The sequence below is a fragment of the Ostrinia nubilalis genome, chromosome 28, assembly GCF_963855985.1.
Source record: "Ostrinia nubilalis chromosome 28, ilOstNubi1.1, whole genome shotgun sequence".
In the NCBI taxonomy this organism is placed as follows: domain Eukaryota; kingdom Metazoa; phylum Arthropoda; class Insecta; order Lepidoptera; family Crambidae; genus Ostrinia; species Ostrinia nubilalis.
The window spans coordinates 3609998-3631524 of NC_087115.1; the positions used below are offsets into that span (position 1 = coordinate 3609998).

The 21527-nt window shown below is 39.9% G+C and overlaps 3 protein-coding genes across 4 annotated transcripts; all 3 read left to right on the forward strand.

Annotated features, from left to right (window-relative positions):
* Positions 1-17: 17 nt before the first annotated feature.
* Positions 18-7742, forward strand: LOC135085538 (protein artemis-like). 2 transcript variants are annotated; one of them, XM_063980320.1, is made up of 4 exons: positions 18-184; positions 3908-4176; positions 5063-5510; positions 6042-7742. In XM_063980320.1, exons 2-4 carry the CDS (start codon positions 3912-3914, stop codon positions 6445-6447), a joined length of 1119 nt encoding a protein of 372 aa, XP_063836390.1. In that variant the 5' UTR covers positions 18-184; positions 3908-3911; the 3' UTR covers positions 6448-7742. The 2 variants fall into 2 exon arrangements, with proteins under 2 accessions (XP_063836390.1, XP_063836389.1); XM_063980319.1 differs by lacking the exon at positions 18-184 and having other exon boundaries at positions 3597-4176.
* Positions 7743-9169: 1427 nt separating this feature from the next.
* Positions 9170-18100, forward strand: LOC135085539 (uncharacterized). Its single transcript, XM_063980322.1, has 7 exons — positions 9170-9300; positions 9568-9598; positions 10288-10337; positions 14454-14583; positions 15246-15328; positions 16380-16565; positions 17515-18100. Exons 1-7 carry the CDS (start codon positions 9240-9242, stop codon positions 17646-17648), a joined length of 675 nt encoding a protein of 224 aa, XP_063836392.1. The 5' UTR covers positions 9170-9239; the 3' UTR covers positions 17649-18100.
* A 492-nt stretch (positions 18101-18592) lies between these two features.
* Positions 18593-21497, forward strand: LOC135085394 (uncharacterized). The gene is made up of 5 exons (XM_063980177.1): positions 18593-18723; positions 18901-19396; positions 19914-20059; positions 20606-20749; positions 21346-21497. Exons 1-5 carry the CDS (start codon positions 18684-18686, stop codon positions 21432-21434), a joined length of 915 nt encoding a protein of 304 aa, XP_063836247.1. The 5' UTR covers positions 18593-18683; the 3' UTR covers positions 21435-21497.
* The last annotated feature ends 30 nt before the right edge of the window (positions 21498-21527 follow it).

Consider the following 21527-nt stretch of genomic DNA (forward strand, 5'->3'; position numbering starts at 1 on the left):
GTGATTACTTTTCTCTATGACATTAACATTGTTTGATAACAAATGCAGCAGCTGATTTTCTGTAAAATGAATTTAATTGATTTTATCTAAGACGACCTGTGATAATTATTATTGTAATTAAATTGGTGAAAGGTTGATTGTGTTAACAGAATAAACCAATATTTAAGTGCTTTTTTTATACCAGGTATGTAAAAATGTAAAGTATTGACATTAAGTTTCACACTGTTGCATCTTATCCTGTTGCAATAAGAGCGATTTTGCAACAAAAACATATACTCTGATGTATGGTCGCTGTACATACAAGTTGAAACATGTTTCAGGCATGGGTTTCAGGTTTCAGCCATTGAGTTATAATGTACTACGTACTAGAGAAGACATGTCAACTAGACTGTTTCTGGCACGCAAACAGGTCCATGGACCGAAATTCAATTAGTATGTGCTCAGCGGTTGCTGTGACAACATGCTTGTTGTGCAGTTTTGTTTTTTGAAATATGCCATCCTATAGACGAAAATACTGTTCAAATAACTCCAGATACATATTAAGTAAAAATCAAGGAATGACTTTTTACCATTAAGTTGTACATTTATGCACTTTAAAACACTAATTTAATTTTAATTTGTTAATTACAAGGCGTCACCGCGGCGGCAGCCATTTTACGAAAATTTCAAAGAATAAAAATCGCAGACTTGACACTGACGCATAAATTAGTATACGAAAGGAAGGTTAAATACAGCAATAAAAAGATTTTTTTAAAGATTATAAGCACTTTGTATTGCACAAATTACTAATAGTCCCGTCCAGCCCCTTGTGTTAAGCTAAATAAGCTTGGGTTACGGGTGGGCTCACACAATAGTCGTGCGGCATCATGGATCAAACTTGTTTGAATCTCACTGCTGTTGTTCGTATGCGACTGGTTAGTTAGTAAATCACCCTAATTATTGACACCTAGCTCACGAGATAGGCTAAAATTTTAATAATTGTACAGTGTGTCTGGTCACCAGTGTCCGACCCGTTAGGGCGCAATAATATGATCAATTTAATCGACAAATCCAGTATTAAAAAATACAGTTATTTTAATTTTTTTAGTTTCTGAGTCCGGATGGATTCATTTATTTACCAAATCTACCGATGTACAGGACCTATGAGTATAAAAGTGATTCGTTCGACAGCTGAAAAAGTAAGCAATACGTTGTCATCAAAAGCTTACATTTAAATTTCTTAGAAACACTTGAACGTAAAAAAAATGATGCTTCTTTTTAGATTTTTCAATGTTACAAAAAACTAGATTTTTAGATGCACTAAGTCATTACCTGATAACTGATATAACTTGGCTTTAAATCAACTAGTCTAGGTGCTAGCTACACAGGAGATGCAGCGGTGAAAAGGAGAGGTGGGAATAGTCCCGTAATTTCTACCTCACAGCTATTATACGTGTACTTAACCACTGAGATAGTCAACAATAGAGACAATAAAATAACTGAAAGTTTCTGACTTTCAGTTATTTTATTGGTTCTGGAATGAAGGCGTGGGTCATCCCTAGCTTTGTTCCTACCGTGACGAGTGGGAATTTTTCTAAAATCTCAAGATGGACTGACTGAAGATAGCAGGAAGACGCTGGGTGCAGGCCACTATCAACTGGGCGATGTGGAAATCATTAGAGGAGGCCTTTGTTCAGCAGTGGACGTCCAGTAGCTAAAAAGCTTTCCTTACAGTATCTAATTCCATAGGCAGAAACTAAACGTAAACGAAGTGTCGCCTCTGTAACGGTATCATTATCTATAACTCATAATATTTCGTGCGCTGTTGGATGACAGTTTTAAACTAGAGATGGGTAATTTTTTTATCGAATTAGAAAATACCAGTTAACGATTCTCAAGGCGATTATCGATTACATTAGATTTTAATCGGGAAGAAAAATAATTAATGGCTTAATCATCAGTATGAAGCCCATACTTACGAACTTGTAGCACAAGTATCACGATTAGCCTCAGTCCCCTCAGTTGTGATAAGGAATCGCCAGTTGTAAATTTAAAATCGCATCACAGAGTGAAGTAACTAACACCAAAAAACGGCAGAGCGAAGTGATTTCGAATGTTTCAACTGCTACGTTTTGTCACTTGTCTAGGAGGGCTAATTTTAGTCTAAGGGAGGGGAGCTTAGATTACATTACAGGAAACGCACAATATAATAAAATAAAATAATGTAAGTAGCTGAACCTTTTTGCTATTGAGCACCATGAAAATTTAACACAATTTAGCCGATTTGTTTATTTTCACAATCGATTCACATTGTCTATGATGAGGCGACCGCAGGAACGTCACTATTCGTGCAATCCTATCAATGAAGTACGACATTTTCTGGTGCAGATTTTATCGCCATAAATTATGAAACTTGATAGTCATGGATTTGACTGACAGCTGTCCGTCAAATTCCCGCCCCGCACCCCGCACTGTACATATTTTGTTCGCGATGTCTGTTCTATACGTAGTAATATTACTTCAATGGTTTCAGCCAGTTCCAGACAAAGAATAATATTCATGCTGACCTATTTATTTTATTTTTTTTAGTCAAATGAACCAATTTCATACATTGACAATAAATCTCAATTAATAATAATTAATTAATAATTTATTTATTTCTCTCACAACATAAATTATGAAAAACATTTCTTATAATATATCTGTTAAACTATAGATTGCATTGTGAGAGCTGGTGCCTATTGTAGATTTTAAGAAAATCTGTATTACAGGTCACCAGGCCCACTCTGCGGAATCTATTTTATTAAATAGTTATACATTTAAATAATTAGAAGATTCCTAGAGGTACAGAGTGTTGAGTTCTAATTAAATAGACAGGCTAAACAAAAAATAAAATAAAAAATACCATAAAAATACAATGATATGAGAGTGTGAGTGTGTGTGTGTGTGAGCGTGTGTGTGGGTGTGTGTGTGAGCGTGTGTGTGGGTGTGTATGTAGATGAGTAATTGGTGTAAGGGCGTACTATTCCACGATATTGTCATAAAAAACACAAGAATGGGGCTTTTCAGATAATAGGCAAGATGGGTCTATTTCGGGGAGCTTAGTAATCTCTCAGTATCTTCATAGTTGAGTGTGTTGAGATACTTAAGTAAGGCTTTTTTAGCACTGGATTTGTGAAGTGGGTACAAATCAAGTTTACTGTTTAATTTGTTGTACAAGTAGTTCCCTAGGAAGCAGTAATGCTTGAGGGGCTGACTTGTTCGGAAGCATTTAGATTTACAGACGGAACCCTTCCGTCGTTTATCTTTCATTAAATCAGGGGTGTATTCTAATTGCTGGTGCTTTTTGAGGACAGTGTTCAGCACAAATAACTGCCTGACAGTAGGTAATTCCCACTTCCTGTACAGATCAGTGGTAGGAAATCTAAAAGGGAGACCAGACGCAACCTTAAGTATCGCACGTTGCGCTCTTTCCGCCTCAATTAAGTGCGTCTTGGCCACGCCCCCCCAAGATGTAATGCAGTATTCGATTAGAGACTGGCATAATGCGTAGTACACCATTTTAATTGTCCGACGATCGGCGACATGTTTTAGCGTCTTGAAGACATATATATAAATATAAAAGAAAGTCGTGTTAGTTACTCCACTTATAACTCAAGAACGGCTGAACCGATTTAGCTGAAAATTGTCAGGGAGGTAGTTTAGAGCCAGGAGAAGGACATAGGATACTTTTTATCCCGTTCGAAATAAAAAAAGTCTGCTTATTTATTGCCATTAAGGCGGAACAAAGTTCGCCGGGTCAGCTAGTATAATATAAGTAATAAAACTTTTTCAACATTCAATCAAATGAAACAAACCAAATTATTTCCAGTTCTAACTTAAAAACTTAGTAAATGCAAATGTTCATACATTGTTTTATTTTTTCCAGAATAATGGCTTGTTCAATGAGCTCGTTCAACGGTATCATCGCTGAAATCCCAGGGATAGCTGTCGACAACTTCGAGAGGTGTGACCGGACTGCGTACTTCTTGAGCCATTGTCACACCGACCACACTCAAGGGCTGTCCAGTCCACAACTGATTAAACATTTGGAGGAGAACGAAGTGAAGATTTACATGTCAGACGTTACTGCTGGGATTATTGGTGCTATACCTTGCTACGATGGCGTTAAGAAGTTTATTAAGACTTTAAGATTAGGTAAGCTGGAATTCGCTGCCTGCTGCTGTATTTCCTGAACACTATAATCCGGGCGTTTTCAAGGCGAGAGTGAATAGGCACTTACAGGGCAGATATGTACCATCCTAGACTGCATCTCACTTAACACCAGGTGCAATTGCGGTCAAATACCTGCCTTGTCTAGCATAAAAAAAAAGCGTTTGATAGATTTAAACACTTCACCAAACTCCATCATCATACTTATTAATGAAAAATCCCTACCATTTTGTAAAAAATCCCAACTAATATTATAAATGCGAAAGTAACTCTGTCTGTCTGTCTGTCTGTTACGCTTTCCCGCTTAAACCTCGCAACCGATTTTGATGAAATTTGGCATAGAGATAGTTTGAGTCCCGGGAAAGAACATAGGATAGTTTTTATCCCGGTTTTTGAAACAGGGACGCGCGCGATAAAGTTTTTCTGTGACAGACAAAATTCCACGCGGGCGAAGCCGCGGGCGGAAAGCTAGTATCAAATAAGACTGCATGTTTCTATAATAAAGATAAATAAATATCCCCAAACCCTCTTGAAGATTGATCAGTTAGCTAATGTATTTCTTATTTGGTTTAGTGATCAAGGCGTTATAAGATAACATATTTATATTGTTTATGAAAATCCCGTTTACCTCTTTTACTAAGCTATACTACCGAACCCGCGTTCATCAGATCTCTATTCAGCCAGTCTGACACATTTCACCGTTCACAAACATTACTATGAGGTCTCACAGACAGGGTGACACACAAACCAATCACAGAGCTCTATTAAACTTTATGAGTTCAATTTACTGCTTCACTTAAGCTTGTGAATAAGGGCGTCAGTTGCATAGCATACCTTTTTAGTCTTCAAACATTTCCTTTTTATCTTACAGGTTCAAAAACCCACGTAAAGCTCCCATCACAATACGAAGACTATTATCTGTGCGAAGTGACTCTGATCCCAGCCGGCCATTGCTTCGGCTCAGTCATGTTTTTATTCCAAACCCCGTTCACGACTGTACTATTCACCGGTGACTTCCGTACAAATTCCAACGATGTGTCCAAGTTAGGTCAGCTTCATAAAGACGGTGAACCTATAAAGATTGACAAAATGTATGTGGATACAACGTTTATGGATAAGATGTATGAGAATTTTCCCAAAAGGAGTGAGACGGTGGAAAATGCAGTCGCTGAGATTAAGGCATGGCTGGATGGAGATGAAGAGAATGCAGTAGCGTTGCATCCGTCTGCTAGATTTGGATACGAATATTTATTTAATGAGATATACAGCCGGCTGGGTGTTAAAGTGTATGTGGCGGAGAGAGATTGGGCGATATACAGGTTTGTTTTGTTAACTTATATTAAACTTTTTATATTTTTTTGGTTTTTCTATGTAGATTTTTATGGTTTACCTTAGAAAATACTTTCTACTTCTGGACTGAGGATTTTCATTCATTTTTTTACTCTTTAGAAATATAATAAGCATACCCAATTTTTGATATGGCGATACTCTGTAAATAGTGGTAGCTTAACTTATTATTTGACCCCACAGAATCGAGCCCGAGACTACCTACTAATGCGGTTCAGTTACTTTTAAATAGTAAAAACCTAAAGCGAACGATTTTCACGCGTACGAATGAAGCTATGTATAGTTAGTTAAGTATAAAGTACGTAGCACACTTATCAACCCAGAAAGGGATCAACTCAAGGAAGTCAGTATTTTTTTTATACTGCAACGCGCACTTATCCGTACCGTAACGTAAACGCCTCGCCTCGCGGTTGACAGCTCGTGAAAGGCGACACGGTGTTGATCCCTTTCCGAGTTGATAAGTCTGCTATGACCTTAAATCATTATTATTCATTTTCTTCCAGCGACTTCCCAGAGGCAATTCCAAGCGTCACAAACAAGTACGACACACGAATCCACAAATGCAGCAACCGTTCAGAAAAATACCCTCACCGTAACTGTGTCCATGATATCAGTACAGCCAAATATTTGTTCGTTCACCTCTCTGCTATGAAATGGGACAACATCAACATAGAACAACGTTCAAACAGCAGGCTATCTGACAAAAGGTTAGATGTATGTTTTTCAACGCATTGCAGCCGAAGCGAGATTATAAATTTTGTCACATATTTCTCTCCGAGCAGTGTCGTTGGGTTTCCTAATAAGTATGAAGTGGATAAAATTGAAGATAATAGTGTGAGGGTAGTTTTTAAAGCGAGTAAAAGAAAGATTAGCAGTATGGGAGGGAGACGAGAGAAGATTGTAAGGTAGTCGGAAATTTGAGGCTAAGTTTAAGCATACGACCATATCGAGCTAACTGCGCACCTCGTTGGAATTCATTCGTCCGTACCAGAGCGGCGATGTGACGTCACGGCCGCCGGGTGCGCAGTTAACGCAACCGCGTTGTACGAAACTTATTAATTAGTGCAAAAAACAAATATTTTTCGATACTTTAATAATTATTTTTTCTTCCAATAAGAATTTTTTTTTTGCAATTGGCTCTTTGTTTTTTGATGATTTTTTGTTTGTTTTTATGAGCTAACTTTTTTAACTAATTAAAAATACATAAAATGATGCAGGGACATTCTCATGAACAGGGGATTCTCTTAAGTTATTTTTGTATGAGTTTTCGATTTTATTTAATTAAGTTTTAAGTTAAATTATGCAATTTAAAATTGTATTGTGCTAATGAAATAGTCTAAATTTGATTTTGACTGAATTAATGATTACTTTCGTTCCTTGATTTTATTAAATTTTTATCTCCTCTATGAAATTCATTAATTTAAGGTTAACTGGAGGAAAATGCCATTTGGCATTAAGTTTGCCTTTAATGTACTATGATTAACTAGCGGCCGCCCGCGACTTCATACGCGTGGAACCCGTTTTACCCCCTTAGGGGTGGAGTTTCGTAAAATCCGTTCTAAGTGAGCACTGAGCACCTACGTTCTAAAAGGAACCCCCATGCAATATTTAAACTCCTAGCATTTGTAGTTTCTGAGATTTCCTGATGAGTGAGTGAGTCAGTCAGAAAGTGACCTTTCGCTTTTATTAAATTAAATATAGATATGAAAGCCATGTACTAAGTATATGTTTGATGTTGAAATTACTTCTTCTTGTGTTCTTCTTAATTTACTTTATTTGTAACTATTATCGGTTATAGCGGTTTTTTTGAGACATCAAACGTCAGTGAGACTTCATAATCAGTGGGTCTAGACAAAGTGCAAATTATAATCGCAAACCAGTCGATAAGTGATCGAAAAGCCCCTTTTTTGTATGGAGTTTTGACGGATTCGATTGTTTTTTTGTATGGAGTTTTGACGGATTCGATTTTCAATTCGATCAAAAAGTGCGTTTTGTCTAGGGGGGCAGATTTGTATGCTCTGTCACGTCATAATATGTCAATGTCACCCCTCCCGTGCCCCTGCCATACCTCAGGCACTGACTGGGTTAAGCGCTAGTACCTATAATATTGTGATAATTATAGAATAAGCAAATTGTGATATAATATATCGATTTGTCGATTGTTATTTCTAATTAAATTGGAATAAACTTATTTTTTGCTAAAAGTTTGTTTTATTTATGAACTAGCGGCTTTGGCGCCAACTGGTGACTGAAATGGATGGTCCTACCGCTTCAGGGCTCACGAGTTGGCGCCACTCTTTTAGCCACAAGCGAGTAATAGGACGTATTTGACAGTGGCGCCAACTATAGTTTGGTCGCCGAGCACGTAGAATTTCGTCCAATGACCCCAAGCTACCCATCCTTATCGCTCGCTCATATTATATTGCTGTCGCGACTGTGCGACGGGCGCCCGCTGTGAGTGTACGAGCGCGACAGCAACATAATTACGCACGAGCGATAAGGATGGGTAGCTTGCGGTTAATGGACAAAATTCTACGTGCTCGGAGACCGGGCTTTAGTGATTGCAAATGCGATGGTCCTACCGCTTCCGCACTAGTTGGCGCCACTGTCTTAGCCACAAGCGAGAGAGAGGACCTTAGGGCCCTCTCCCACGGGGACTTTTCATTGCTACCAACGCGAGCAGAACTGACGGCCGATGGGGCAGCAAGGTTCTCGAGTGGAGGCCACGTACCGGAAAGCGCAGCGTAGGACGTAGGTGGACCGACGACCTCATAAAGGTAGCGGGAAGGCGCTGGATGCAGGCCGCCACTAACTGGCCATTGTGGAAATCATTGGGAGGCCTATGTTCAGCAGTGGACGTTCTATGGCTGAAATGATGATGATGAACGAGCGTTAGTCGCATCCTTTATTCGGTTAGGGACAGATTCTGTTTAGGACAGATTAGGTTTACGACAGATTCCATTTGCAATGCACTACAGAAGTGATGCCAACGCGCTACTAACGTGCTACAGCAGCGCGACTGCATCGCTACAAAAAGTCAAAGTCAAAATTTCTTTATTTGTTTAGACTAATAAATAGTTCTTACAAATCGTCATATGCTCTTTTAAGTAGCCTCTACATGTCTCATAATCTTTTTACCCTACCAGCGCTTCGAGACCAACATTTGGCAAGTGCTGAGAAGAAGCGCCGCAACAAACTCAGTCACCACTGTCTGCCGGTTAATATAAATAAATAGAAATAGTAGTAGTAGGTAAATTCGATTCAGGAGCAGTTCACTGAAGTTACCATGCATTCTTGTATGGTGTATCATAAGAATGGGTATACAAGATTGCGTGGTATATTAAACAAGGTAGTGACGTGCTAATATCTAGACTTACATATTAAGGTACTAGTAGAAATGACTCGCATACATAAGTTTGAATAACTTGGATTGACCAGTCCCCGAAAGCAGCGCCTGTTCACAGACATGACGAGTCGCCGTGGTGGGCGAGGGCCCTTTCGACAGTGGCGCCACTGTGTTTCGACAGTGGCGCCAACTGGTGAGCGTAATTAGAAAACGCTCATTAATGAATTTATGACCGCACTATGTAGAAAATTATTTCTTCGTAATCATAATAAAAGTCAATGAGTACTTAATTACTTCCTGATTAGTAATTTTAAGTGACTTAAAACGTTACATTTGGATATAAATCAAAATTAAAATGGGTCCAATATTGTATAGTTGTATTGTGTGCGTTATGGCTCAAATTGTTTTAGTTGATTGTAAGTATTAATAATAATATTTCATCATCATCATCATCATCATCAGGTCATTTAGTCTCCACTGCAGGAGCACGACCCTCTAATGTACCAGAGGCAAATAGAGGATTTGTCCTACACTCCCCACGCTGGCCAGACGGGTTGGGGAGGCCTGATGTTCGCATATTTGTCCCTTAGTCGCCTCTTACGATATCTACGTATGTAATTTACGAAAAAATACCTATAAATGTAATTTTCCAAGTTTTATATCAAGTTTTTTAATGATTCTAGGTAGAAAACCAAAACCATACAACATATCAAAGTAAGTATATTTTTGCCAATAATTGAAATTATTAAATTGTTCACTAAAAAATTGCAATATTTAGATCAACCAAGGAACAGAATCTACCGCCCGTATTATTCACAAACGATGCTTGCGGAAATCGAACGCACAGGGTTGAATAGAGCACTGACGCTCGTATTCACAAATGATGCTTGCTTAAGTCAAGCAGCAAATCGAACGCACAGCGTTGAATAGAGCTCTGTGATTGGTTCACGTGTCACCCTGTGCGTCCACGCGCATTGTGAGACCTCATAGTAACGTTTTTGATTACGGGCGAGAATCTAACGCACGTATTCACAAACGATGCTTGCTTAAATGAAGCAGAAAATCGAACGCACAGCGTTGAATTAGAGCTCTGTCGCCCGTATTCACAAATGGTGAAGCAGCAAATTGAACGCACAGCGTTGAATGGAGCTCTGCTTGGTTGATTCATGTGTCACCGTGTGCGTCCACACGCACTGTGAGACCTCATAGTACCTAATGTTTGTGAATACGGGCGTCAGTTACTTGTTCATCTCATAAAGGTAGCAGGAACTGCAGGAAGGCGCTGGAAGCAGGCCGCCACCAACCGGGCGATGTGGAAATCATTGGGGGAGGCCTATGTTCAGCAGTGGACGTCCCGTGGCTAAGATGATGATGATGATACTTTAAAGTTATTGTTATTTCAGGCCAGCACCAAAGTTTGATAATCCGAACTTCGTGAGAGATAGATTTAAAGGTAAGTTACATTTATTATTAATTTTATTTACGCTGTTCTTGGAATCGGCCGTCAGGTGCGCAGTTAAAGGTACAAGTCATGTTCAAGATGGACTGCAGACCGCAAACTGAATAAAAATATTTTTCTTTCTTTCTTTCAAACTGCAAGCCACCACGGTTTCTATGAAATTGCCTATATGAAATGCGGTCAAACGCAGTCGCAAAATCTAGGCGCAGAGTGACCTGCATAGAGATATAGAAAGATGCCAAGTAGGGTAATTGCGCCGGTTTTCCGTCCAGCTCCTGTTTTCGTCCATTTGACCGACTTGCCACAAACAAATACGGAAAATTAGAATACAAACCTAACTTTCCGTGCAAGTTTGGACTTGTTACAATCTATAATATCTAAGTAACAGTTCTGCCTGCATGAAAATTTAATTTGACAAGTAATAACTCCAAAAAAATCTACGGAAGTTGCTGCTGCACACAGGTGAATGGAAAACGTCGTCAAGTTAGAAAAAAAGGTGCCGGTAGGGAACTTTCATGGTATGTTTAATTACTGTTTTAGCTACTTTACGTAATGTTTTTGGCACGTATGTCTAATTATTAGCATAATAAACACTATTTTAAGGGTTTATTAAAGTTTTTGTATAGAAATCTTAGATAATTAAGTGGACTAATACTAGCATAACAATTTTGCAAGATTTTGGTTTTCGTCCACGTGGACGGAAACCCTGACACCTAGTTAATATTTTTAATAATCATTTTACTTCAATGGACCTACAAAATACAATGTTTTTTCTTCCAATATGATCTTTATTGCTATTACAATAAACATTTTAGTTTACGTCCACTTTTTAACAGTGATAAACCCATAAAAACCGTTAAAAAGATGTGGACGAAAACAAAAAACAGCTTTAAACGTTGTTGTGTTTTCGTCCATGACGTCATGAGCAAGCACTGGGGTGGACGAAAACCAAAATTAGCTATTCCTGTAGATTAGTTTTCGTCCATTTGTCCTTCGACCTATTGCAATATTTTCCTAAATTTAGGTAAGAAACTTATTTAAATCTTTTTGATATCATTTGAAAGCTAACAAAATTACCTTTCAAATGATATACCACAATCCATAGTTACTGTATTGTAGAATTGGTTTTAAGTTAATAATTCAACTGCACCCTTTTTTCTACACAGTGGTCGAAAACTAGCGTACACTAGGACGAAAACTGATTTTTTTGGACGAAAACTAGTGAAATCGCCTCTTTTGCATAAAATATTTTTTATAAAAAAACCCGTGGTATTTACTTATTGTCATATAATATTAACGTAAAGTAGACTATATAAGGATTAAAATGACATATGATACATATGAGTAAGGGTATTTTAAGATATTCATTTCGCATCACAAAGTTGGCAACTCCGATAATTGGACGAAAACTAGCGCACTTACCCTAAGTAATGCGCTTAGTTCGAAACTCAATGTCGCATTACAAATTCACACTCACAAAGAAATCAAAATATGTGCTCATTATCCACTGCGGTATCAGTAGGTAGTAAACTGTTTACATTATGACTAGGGTATGCAAAACCGAAAGTTTATCAAAAACCGATTTTTTTATCGGTTTCCAAGAAAAAAAACCGGTTTTCGGTTTTTAATCGGTTATTATCGTTCTATTTTTTTTTCAATCAACTAGTAGTTACATACAGCGATTTGTTACGTCCTGTCCGTTTTGTGTTAGATTACGTTATTTAAGAGAGGGTTATAACAGTTTTGATAAATTTAGCTTATTCATTAGGCATTATAGGCACATAATGAATAATGACTTGACTTACTTATGGTCCTATCATCCTATGTCCCCTAGATGGGGCAGAGGGCGTCCACAACAGTCCTCCATCGCGTTCGGTCTTGAGCTATGTGTTTGATCTCGCTCCAAGTCCTTGCCGATCTTCTTCGCCTCGTCTGCCACAGTGCGCCGCCAAGTTTGCTTGGGGCGACCACGTTTGCGTTTTCCTTGGGGGTTCCAATCCAGAGCCTGCTTGGGGATGTGATCGGGATCCCTTCGGAGAGTGTGGCCAATCCAGTTCCACTTGCGGCGCTTGATCTGCTGGTCGATCGGAATTTCGTGGCAGCGTTCCAATAGCTCGACGTTGGAGATTTTCTCAGGCCAGTATATGCCGAGAATTCGGCGAAGGCAGCGGTTGACGAAGACCTGCAGCTGGTGCGAGATGACCTTGGTGACCTTCCACGTTTCACACCCATAGAGCAGCACGGATTTAACGTTGGACCCGAAAATTTTGATCTTGACCCTTCGGGTCAGTTTCCGTGACTGCCATACGGGGCGAAGTTGTGCGAAGGTGGCTCTGGCCTTGGCAATGCGCGAAGTGATGTCGTCTTCGGTACCTCCAGTCTCTGACACGACGCTCCCGAGGTAGGTAAAATTGTGGACACGTTCCACATCCTCTGCACCAATCCGTAATGGTGTGCAATTCCTCACTCCAGATCGCATCTCTTGGGTCTTCCGGCAGTTAATTTTGAGCCCCGTGATGCCCGCCTCTCGATGTAGGTCATCAATTTTGGATTGCATATCGTGATGCGTGTGGCTCAGCAAACAGAGGTCATCGGCATAATCTAAGTCTTCTAAGACTCCGATTATACCCCACTCTATTCCACGCCGTTGGTTTTGATATGCACGACACATGACTCCATCCAAGACTACCAAAAAGAGAAGCGGCGAAAGCAGGCAGCCTTGCCGGACGCCCGCATGCACCTCAATGTCTTCGGAGATGAGGCCGTCGTGAGTGACTTTACAAGAGTATTTCTTGTAGATGGCCTTCAGTAGATCGATAATTTTCGGCGGGACACCAATGTCAGCGAGTCGCGACCATATGCTTGCCCACTTTAGCGTATCAAAGGCTTTTTCGAAGTCTACAAAGGTAAGATAGACTTCCCTTTGCCATTCTGATGCCTGCTCCAAGATGATACGCAAAGTATTGATCTGGTCGGTGCACGAGCGGTTCGGGCGGAAGCCAGCCTGTTCCCTACGCAAAAGAGGTTCAACGGCCCCCGATAACCTATCCAAGATAATCTTGCAGAAAACCTTTGACGGTATCGAGAGCAAAGTGATACCTCTCCAATTGCTACACTGGCTTATGTCCCCTTTCTTTGGCACAGTATTTAAAAGCCCCTTATTCCAGTCGTCTGAATAATGAATAAGCTAAATTTAACTCAAGGGATGGTAGTTTATCTCCATTGTACGTAATAATTGTCAACGAATACGTTTTTAAAATTCATTACTCTGTCGGTTTAGTATTTTGTTAATTACCACCATGTACGTAATGTACATCAAAAACGTATTTGATTACAATTATCTACGATTGATATAAGCAATATCTTAAATTAAATACATAGTAGAATAAAATGTAAAAAGCTTTATTTGTGAACGTTAGGTGGTATTTCTGTCAAATTTCAATACACTAAGTATTACAGTAATAAGCTTCTGCAGATATCGCAAATAAATGAGATTCAATGTTCAAAACAATTCAGAAATAAAAACTGTTCAATTCACTCACACATAGGTTATTCACTGCAATAATCACCAACTATCTGAATCGCGGGGTGGGTCATGTCAGGTGGCGGGCGCGGGCGGTACGAGTCTTAAATAATTATCGGGGATTCCCCGTTCAAAGGTAAACGACGGAGTAACCAAGTGACAATGTTGCCAAGTTATAAATTGTAAAATAACCAAATATTCGTCAAATATCAAAATACCCAGGTTATATTATAATAAAATGATATTGCTTATTTCTGGAATTTGTTACGTGTATACAGATAGAAAAACCGATTTAAATCCGGGTTTCGATTTTTAAAACCGGTTTTAGAATTCGTCGAAAAAGGGCGGTTTTTCCGATTTTTCGGTTTCCGATTAACCGGTTTTGCATTCCCTAATTATGACGTCGCTGCTGTCATCATTGCTTTCGCGAGCAATGTGTTCTGTTTTTGGGCATATTGCTGCGACACCGGCCCCGCCCGCTTGTCACATCTCCCTTTAGTTTCTGTGATCTGTGTTCGCCTGCGATTGCAGTCTGCAGCCCATCTTGGACTTATACCTTAACTAGACCGCTTATTTATTTATTTTAGTCATGAAGAAGCCACAGTTGCCTGAGGATTTTTTCAACCGGACTCGTAAGCCGTTCAACCCCGTTTGGATGGATTACTGTGACCCTTACCACTGCAACGACAATCACAAGACAGCATGTGGGCTGAACAGGTGACCTTTATGACTAGCTTTTACCCGCCGCGGCTTCACCCGCGTGAAATTTAGTTTGTCACAGATCGTCATAAATTATAGCCTATAATAATATGTTATTCTGGGTTCCTTTGATCACCCATGGATAAGATGACCTGGGTGATGTATTTATAGGTGATCAAAGGAAACTAAATAATTAAACTGGAGTCCACTTTGATCACCCAGGTCATTTTAACCATGGGTGATCAAAGGACACCAAATTGTCGCTTGGAGTCCACTTTGATCACCTGGGTGATCAAAACCAGGTGATCAAAATGGAATAGACCGAAAAAGCCACTACGAATGAGTGGACCCTATTCTGGTCTGCCGGAACCACACGACAACTGATTTCTCAGAGTTCGTTCGTTCGTTCATTTCAGCCGAATGACGTCCACTGCTGGACAAAGGCCTCCCCCAAGAATTTCCACAAAGACCGGTCCTGCGCCGCCCGCATCCAGGCACCTCCCGCGACCTTTACCAGTACCTAGCACGAAAAACTTTCGACTTCGAAAACTAAAACAGCGCCCTTGTGAACGTGTCGTAAAGTGAACTTTGAGAAATGGTTGCACGAAACTTATTTTGTTGCCTCGAGTTGAGTTACGATCCGTTTCCGAGTTGATAAGTGTGCTTCATCCTTTGTCCAGGAACAACATGAAGTTCAAGTGGTTCCAGAGCGCATGCCACATCATTTTAAACAACATGTGCGCGCATTATCGAGGACATCTGAGTGAGTTTATACATTAATTTATTTAAACAGGGTGAAATTTTAAATCTTTGGCATCCTTTTAATATAAAACTAAGTACTCATGCATGCATGATACATCGCACTACATTCCCCAAAAATGAGACAAATCTTATTAATGTGCTCTTATAACGAGTTTAAAACGATCGTACTGTCAACAGCATATTAGACTATACAGGATGTTGAATTCAATCCTCTCTATATTTATTTAGGTGATCTATTATGACTTATGTATAAACGCATAGGTACATAATATACCAAAAAAAAACGAAAGTGGAATTTTTTGCGAATATTTTCCGTGCGACATCAACTGCACTGTGGCTCGCAATACTGCAATACGTTAACACTGCGGCACCATCGAGTCACGCGGATCGCTCGCTTATCATGTCGGATAGCCTACTGAAGGAAGCCACGTAAAGTAGGTAGTGTAAATAGGTATTTTTCTTTGACCAACTAAAGTTAAAGTTCGTTTTAAATTTTTTTCGAAGTCAATTTTTTTACTGATTCGTGATCAAAATAAGCTACTAATCAACTCCCTAAATATGGCGAGGATTGAAATCAACACCCTGTTCGTTCGTTCGTTTCAGCCAAATGACGTCTACTGCCTCCTCCAAGGATTTCTATAATGAACGGTCCTGCGCTGCCCGCATCCAGGCTCTTCCCGCGACCTTTACGAGATCGTCGGTCCACCTAGTAGGAGGCCTGCCCACGCTACGTCTTCCAGCCCGTGGTCGCCACTCGAGAACTTTTCTGCCCCAACGGCCATCGTCTCTACGAGCTATGTGCCCCCACTGGCCACTTTATTTTAGCAATTCTGCGAGCTATGTCGGTTACTTTGGTTCTCCTACGGATCTCCTCATTTCATCCCTGTATAATATGTTTGTTGCAAAATAAAACTGCCATTACATCGAAATAAGATGCCACAGTATTAGATAAGCTTGATGTTTAGTCTTATTTTAAAAGGATATGCCAACGATTTAAACACTTTGTAAAAAACTAGAGAAAGCACTATGCAACAGTCACTTCTTCCTTCCAGAATACGATTATGTCGACACAAAATTCTGCATCAAATACGTGATGTTCCTAAGAACCGATTGCGAGCCATGCTTCGATGACGTGGAGAGCCCGGTCTGTGGTGTGAGTACCAGGGACTACCACGCAGTGATATTCAAGAACAAGTGCGCAATGAAGACAGCTAACTGCGAACCGGGCACGTTGCATGGTAAGGAACACCAAAATTGTACAGGGTTTTTACTCTTTAGTCGTTTCCACAGACCACAGAAAAGGGATATCAAGAACAACCTAAGTAAATTTTATTGCTGCTCTAATGTTAAATGAAACTTTAAGTACATAGGCTAATAACTTCTTTTTGCTAGCATTTTCTGTTTACACAATATTATTATATGCATGCGGTGTTTGCATCTAGGAGGTTTTACATTATTAATGCCAACTAAGTTAAGTTTATTTTATGTATGTAACTTTGTAAAACCAGTTTTGCAGACCTAATAAAAAAAAAAAAAAAGATGTGACAAGGGGGCGGGGCCGGTGTCGCATCAATATGCCCAAAAACAGAACACATTGCTCGTGACAGCAGTGATGACAGCAGCGACGTCACAATGTAAACAGTTTACATTGCTTGCGTAGTACTAAAGATTATTCGAACGTTGAGTACCTACTGATACCGCAGTGGATAATGAGCACATATTTTGATTACTTTGTGTGTGTGAATTTCTAATGCGACACTGAGTTTCGAACTCAACGCATTAGTTGGCATCTCTCTATATCTCTATGGTTGTTTCGCATCGCACCACAAGAGATTCGGACCGCGGTGTGAAACGCGAAGAACTGTTAGGATGGGGTTTTCGCTCTGTTATTTGGAGCGATGCCAATGGCCCACTGAAAAATTCGCAATGAGCGATTCGAACTGAGGTGTATGCTACCAAATTTTTATATTCGAGGGGCAATTTGGACTCCCAATGATGATGATGATGATAATCCATCCGTCCGATTTCAGCAATGGCAACCACTCCGACTCGTGCCCCGAAGATGGCTTTAAACGTTTTTGTACTTTTTATTTTATCTTGTCCTATTCGCATCGCGATCATAACTCGTGTTGCGAAACGGCTCAGGCACTGAGAAGCGCTAGATCTATAAAATTGTTCTTTTTCCAGAATACAAGGAACTCGAGCTGAATTATTGCACTATTCTCCAGCTCTTCCAACTGGTTCCTGATCATTTTTTTCCTCCGCAGAAGAAGCGTCTGCGATCAGTTATTTCGTTCGTTAGGTCTCGGTCCAAGAAATAAAAAAGAAAAATCTTTATTCATTCATAACATAAAAGTATACAGTTTGAAATGACTCCCGCAGATTACAGACTTCTAGTCGGCCTCTTGCAACCCGGTCGAGTTAACTGCGCACCTGGCTGCCGTGACGTCACGTCGCCGCTCTTGTACGGATGGAGCGAACGCGGGAAAGAAAGAAAGAAAGAAAAGTATTTATTCGATGCAAGTACAAAGGTGTGCGATTAAGTGCGATAAAGAGAGAGAGTCTCATTCTAGCGAGGTGCGCAGCTAACTTGATCGGGTTATAAGTAGTTTGAAAGGCTTCCAATTTGTATGAGGAATCGGCCGATTCCAAATCGGTGTAATGTGAATTCCATACTTGTTCATATTGTAACAGCCCGACTAAATAATCGGTCGACAAAGTTTGTAGTCTGTGAGGAGTTTAAGAATTCAATAAACTCATTTATTGCCAGCAATTTGGCTTTTTATTTGCATGTGTCAATTTATCTTTTTAAACCTAACCCTATTATCACTGCTTTCGGGACAATAATGGGCTAGAGTTGAGAAGAATCAGCGCAAGAAACTCGGGGCCTTACTTATCACACAAAATATGGTTTAAAATTTCGTAGTTTCTTCAAGGAGTTACAAATTACAAATTTGTGAATGGTGTCTTATATTTTATGGTTATTTTATTCATTTTAGTACAGACAGGCTGATTAGAAAAGTACTAACACCCGTATTCATAAACATTAGGTACTATGAGGTCTCATAGTGCGCGTGAATGCACAGGTTCTGTGATTGTTTCGTGTGTGTCACTCCGTAACTCAGGTATTGTTTTTGAATAGGTTTTTGGAACTCTATGCGTCCACGCGCACTGTGAGACCTCATAGTAATGTTTGGGAAAACGGGTGTTAGTATAGCAGCTGTGTAGTAGAGGTTTTGATATCGAAAAGGTTGGTTGAAAAATGGTTGAATGAATTTAATCAAGCTATCTGAAACGTAGTTTGGTACCTGTACGTATTAGGCAATAAGTTTTTGTACGTAAAATAAGTTTTGAAAATGAAATATTTCTGTATTGTGATTTATATTTTTGTTCTCGGTAAGTACCTCATAAGTACCTACATTAATTTAAGAACTAGCTTAATTTACCCGCTTGAATATCGGTAACTCTTTCAAAAACTAGGTATCCTCTATTTTTCTCTAAGTCTCAAACTTAACTATCACTAAACCAAACTATCATCATCTATCAAATAAGTAATTTGATTTGATTTCACAGCACCAGCTCACCAAAAGAAGACCACCGAAGTGACACTAAGCGTGCACGACAGGGTGAACGTACTAAAACGTCAAATCGCCGAGCAAATTCTAGAAAAACAGCGAAAATCCAAGCTCCAATTTTTGAGGCAAGAACCTATCAACTCCAAATCAGATGAATACACTTACGTAGACATAGAAAAGCTTCCAATCACACCTATAGACGATAATGATATACGCAAAAAGAAAGACAGGTTTAAGCTGAGAGAAATTGTGACTACGCGCAAACCTCAATCTGTAGAAACACCTAAAATATTTAGGTCTGTTACTAATACGGTAAAGATTAAACCGCACGTAGTCAAACCGATCGACAGTTTCTACAGAAGGATCCTGGGAGATATGAATTCACCCATAGAATGGCTTCACTGTCAAGATTTGATCACTCCATTCATAACGGGGTACAAAACTGACTTGACGTTCACTAAGCGGTTGACTACCGAAGACCATTCGGTTACAAGGTGAGTTAGAACATTATCATCATTATTTAGGTACGGGAATACTCCTACCTCTTGTTCCCATCGCTGCAACTCCTGTGTAGCCAGGATCTACAGCTTGACCGTTCATATAGGGATGTTAAGGATATGTAGTTTCGGTTATGGATACGGTTACGGATATTGGAATAATATTATACCGGTTACGGTTACGGATATTTTTTTATTTCGGATATCCGAAAGTTTCGGTTACGGTTAAGGATATCCATAACATCCCTGGTTCATTATTAGGTCATCTAACATGACCCTCTATAATTTACCGAAGGCAAATGGAGGATTTGACCTACTCTTCACGCTGGCCAGACGGGTTCGGGAGGCAAGGAGCAAAAAAGAAGAAGATGGAACGTAACATAAGGCATAATATTTATAATTTCCTCATACTACAGTACTTTCAAGGACAACCTTATTTTTAACTTTTATGTTTCTTGAGTCGGGCGTACGTAGGTATTAAAGTACTAATAAGTTTATTTCTTATTTATCGTAGATTACTGCAGTTACTGAGCATGAACACCACAGGGCACACTAAAGAAGAGATCTACTCGATTCTGTATCAAATAAGCAACATTCAAATAAGGCTATTCCAGTGGGATGTGGGCTCTATTGCTGCATTATTATCAGTCATTGTCAAAGGTAAGCTAAAGTACCTAAACCGGTCGAGTTAACTGCGCACCAGGGCCCCGATTACGTTAAAAATGTTCAACTGCAACGCGACTGGACGACGAACGACAATCAGCTCTTTGACAAATCCGTATCGCGGTATCGTTTTGACAGCAAGTTCAAACGAAGGTGAAACGTAACGCCGCCTATTTAGTAACAAGATGACACAGTAACAGAATGATTTCATATTAATCACATTTACCAAATCATGAGGTAATTATTCATAATTACCTCATGTTTGGTAAACTCAAAGGTGACTGACTGACTGACTGACATAGTGATCTATCAACGCACAGCCCAAACCACTGGACGGATCGAGCTGAAATTTGGCATGCAGGTAGATGTTATGACGCTAAGAAAGTATTTTACGAAACTCCACCCCTAAGGGGTTAAAACGGGATCCACGCATACGAAGTCGCGGGCGGCCGCTAAGTAGTAGTCTATAAAAATAAAGAAATTTTGACTTTACTTTGACGCTGATCAAATTACTGTTCATAAAATGACACTGTCCTCTTATAGATAAACCTCACACCTTCAAGAACATCATCCACGGAGTGCGGGCACTCCTGGCCAGTTGGCACCTGGACATAGGGAACACGACCAACTTGCTCAAACAAGCGAAGATATTCCGGCCGCCTTGCATCAAGGTTTCCGAATATGGAGGTACGTTCACCATCATCAGGTCATTTAGTCGCCATTGCAGGAGGACAATCCTCTAATTTCATTTCATTCGTTAAGTCTTTGACCAGTGTTTCAAGTGATGGTATATCACATAATCAGGCTAAGGTCACCCAAAGGGCGATGGAGCTTGCTATGCGCGGAGTTTCCCTGCGAGATCCGCAGGAGAACCAAAGTGACTGACATAGCCCGCAGAATCTCTAAAATCAAGTGGCAGTGGGCGGGGTACATAGCTCGTAGAGCTGATGCCGGCTGGGGCAGAAAAGTTCTCGCGTGGCGACCACGAGCCGGAAGACGTAGTGAGGGCAGGCCTCCCACTAGGTGGACCGACGATCTGGTGAAGGTCGCAGGAGGTGCCTGGATGCGGGCGGCGCAGGACCGGTCTTTGTGGAAAACCTTTATCCATGAGTGGACGTCTTTCGGCCTGTAATTTACCAAAGGGAAAAGGGAGAAGAACAAAATTGGGCACGATTCAAGGTATCCGAATATGGAGAGGGAGACGTACGTTTTTCTACATCAAGTGAAGTTAAGTACTTATAATAATAATATTAAGTACTCATATCCTTCTTAATTAATTACAGGGTCAACTAAAACCTCAAGAGCGATCCGGTATGCGAAGCTCACCACTCCTAGAACCACGTGCTCCGAACCAAGCGACAAAAATTGTTGAAAACAAGAACATTTCATGCTTTTTGATGATTATCTTTTTAGCTAATAAAGAAATTACTCTAATTTAATAGAAAGAGTTTGTTTGGAACAGACA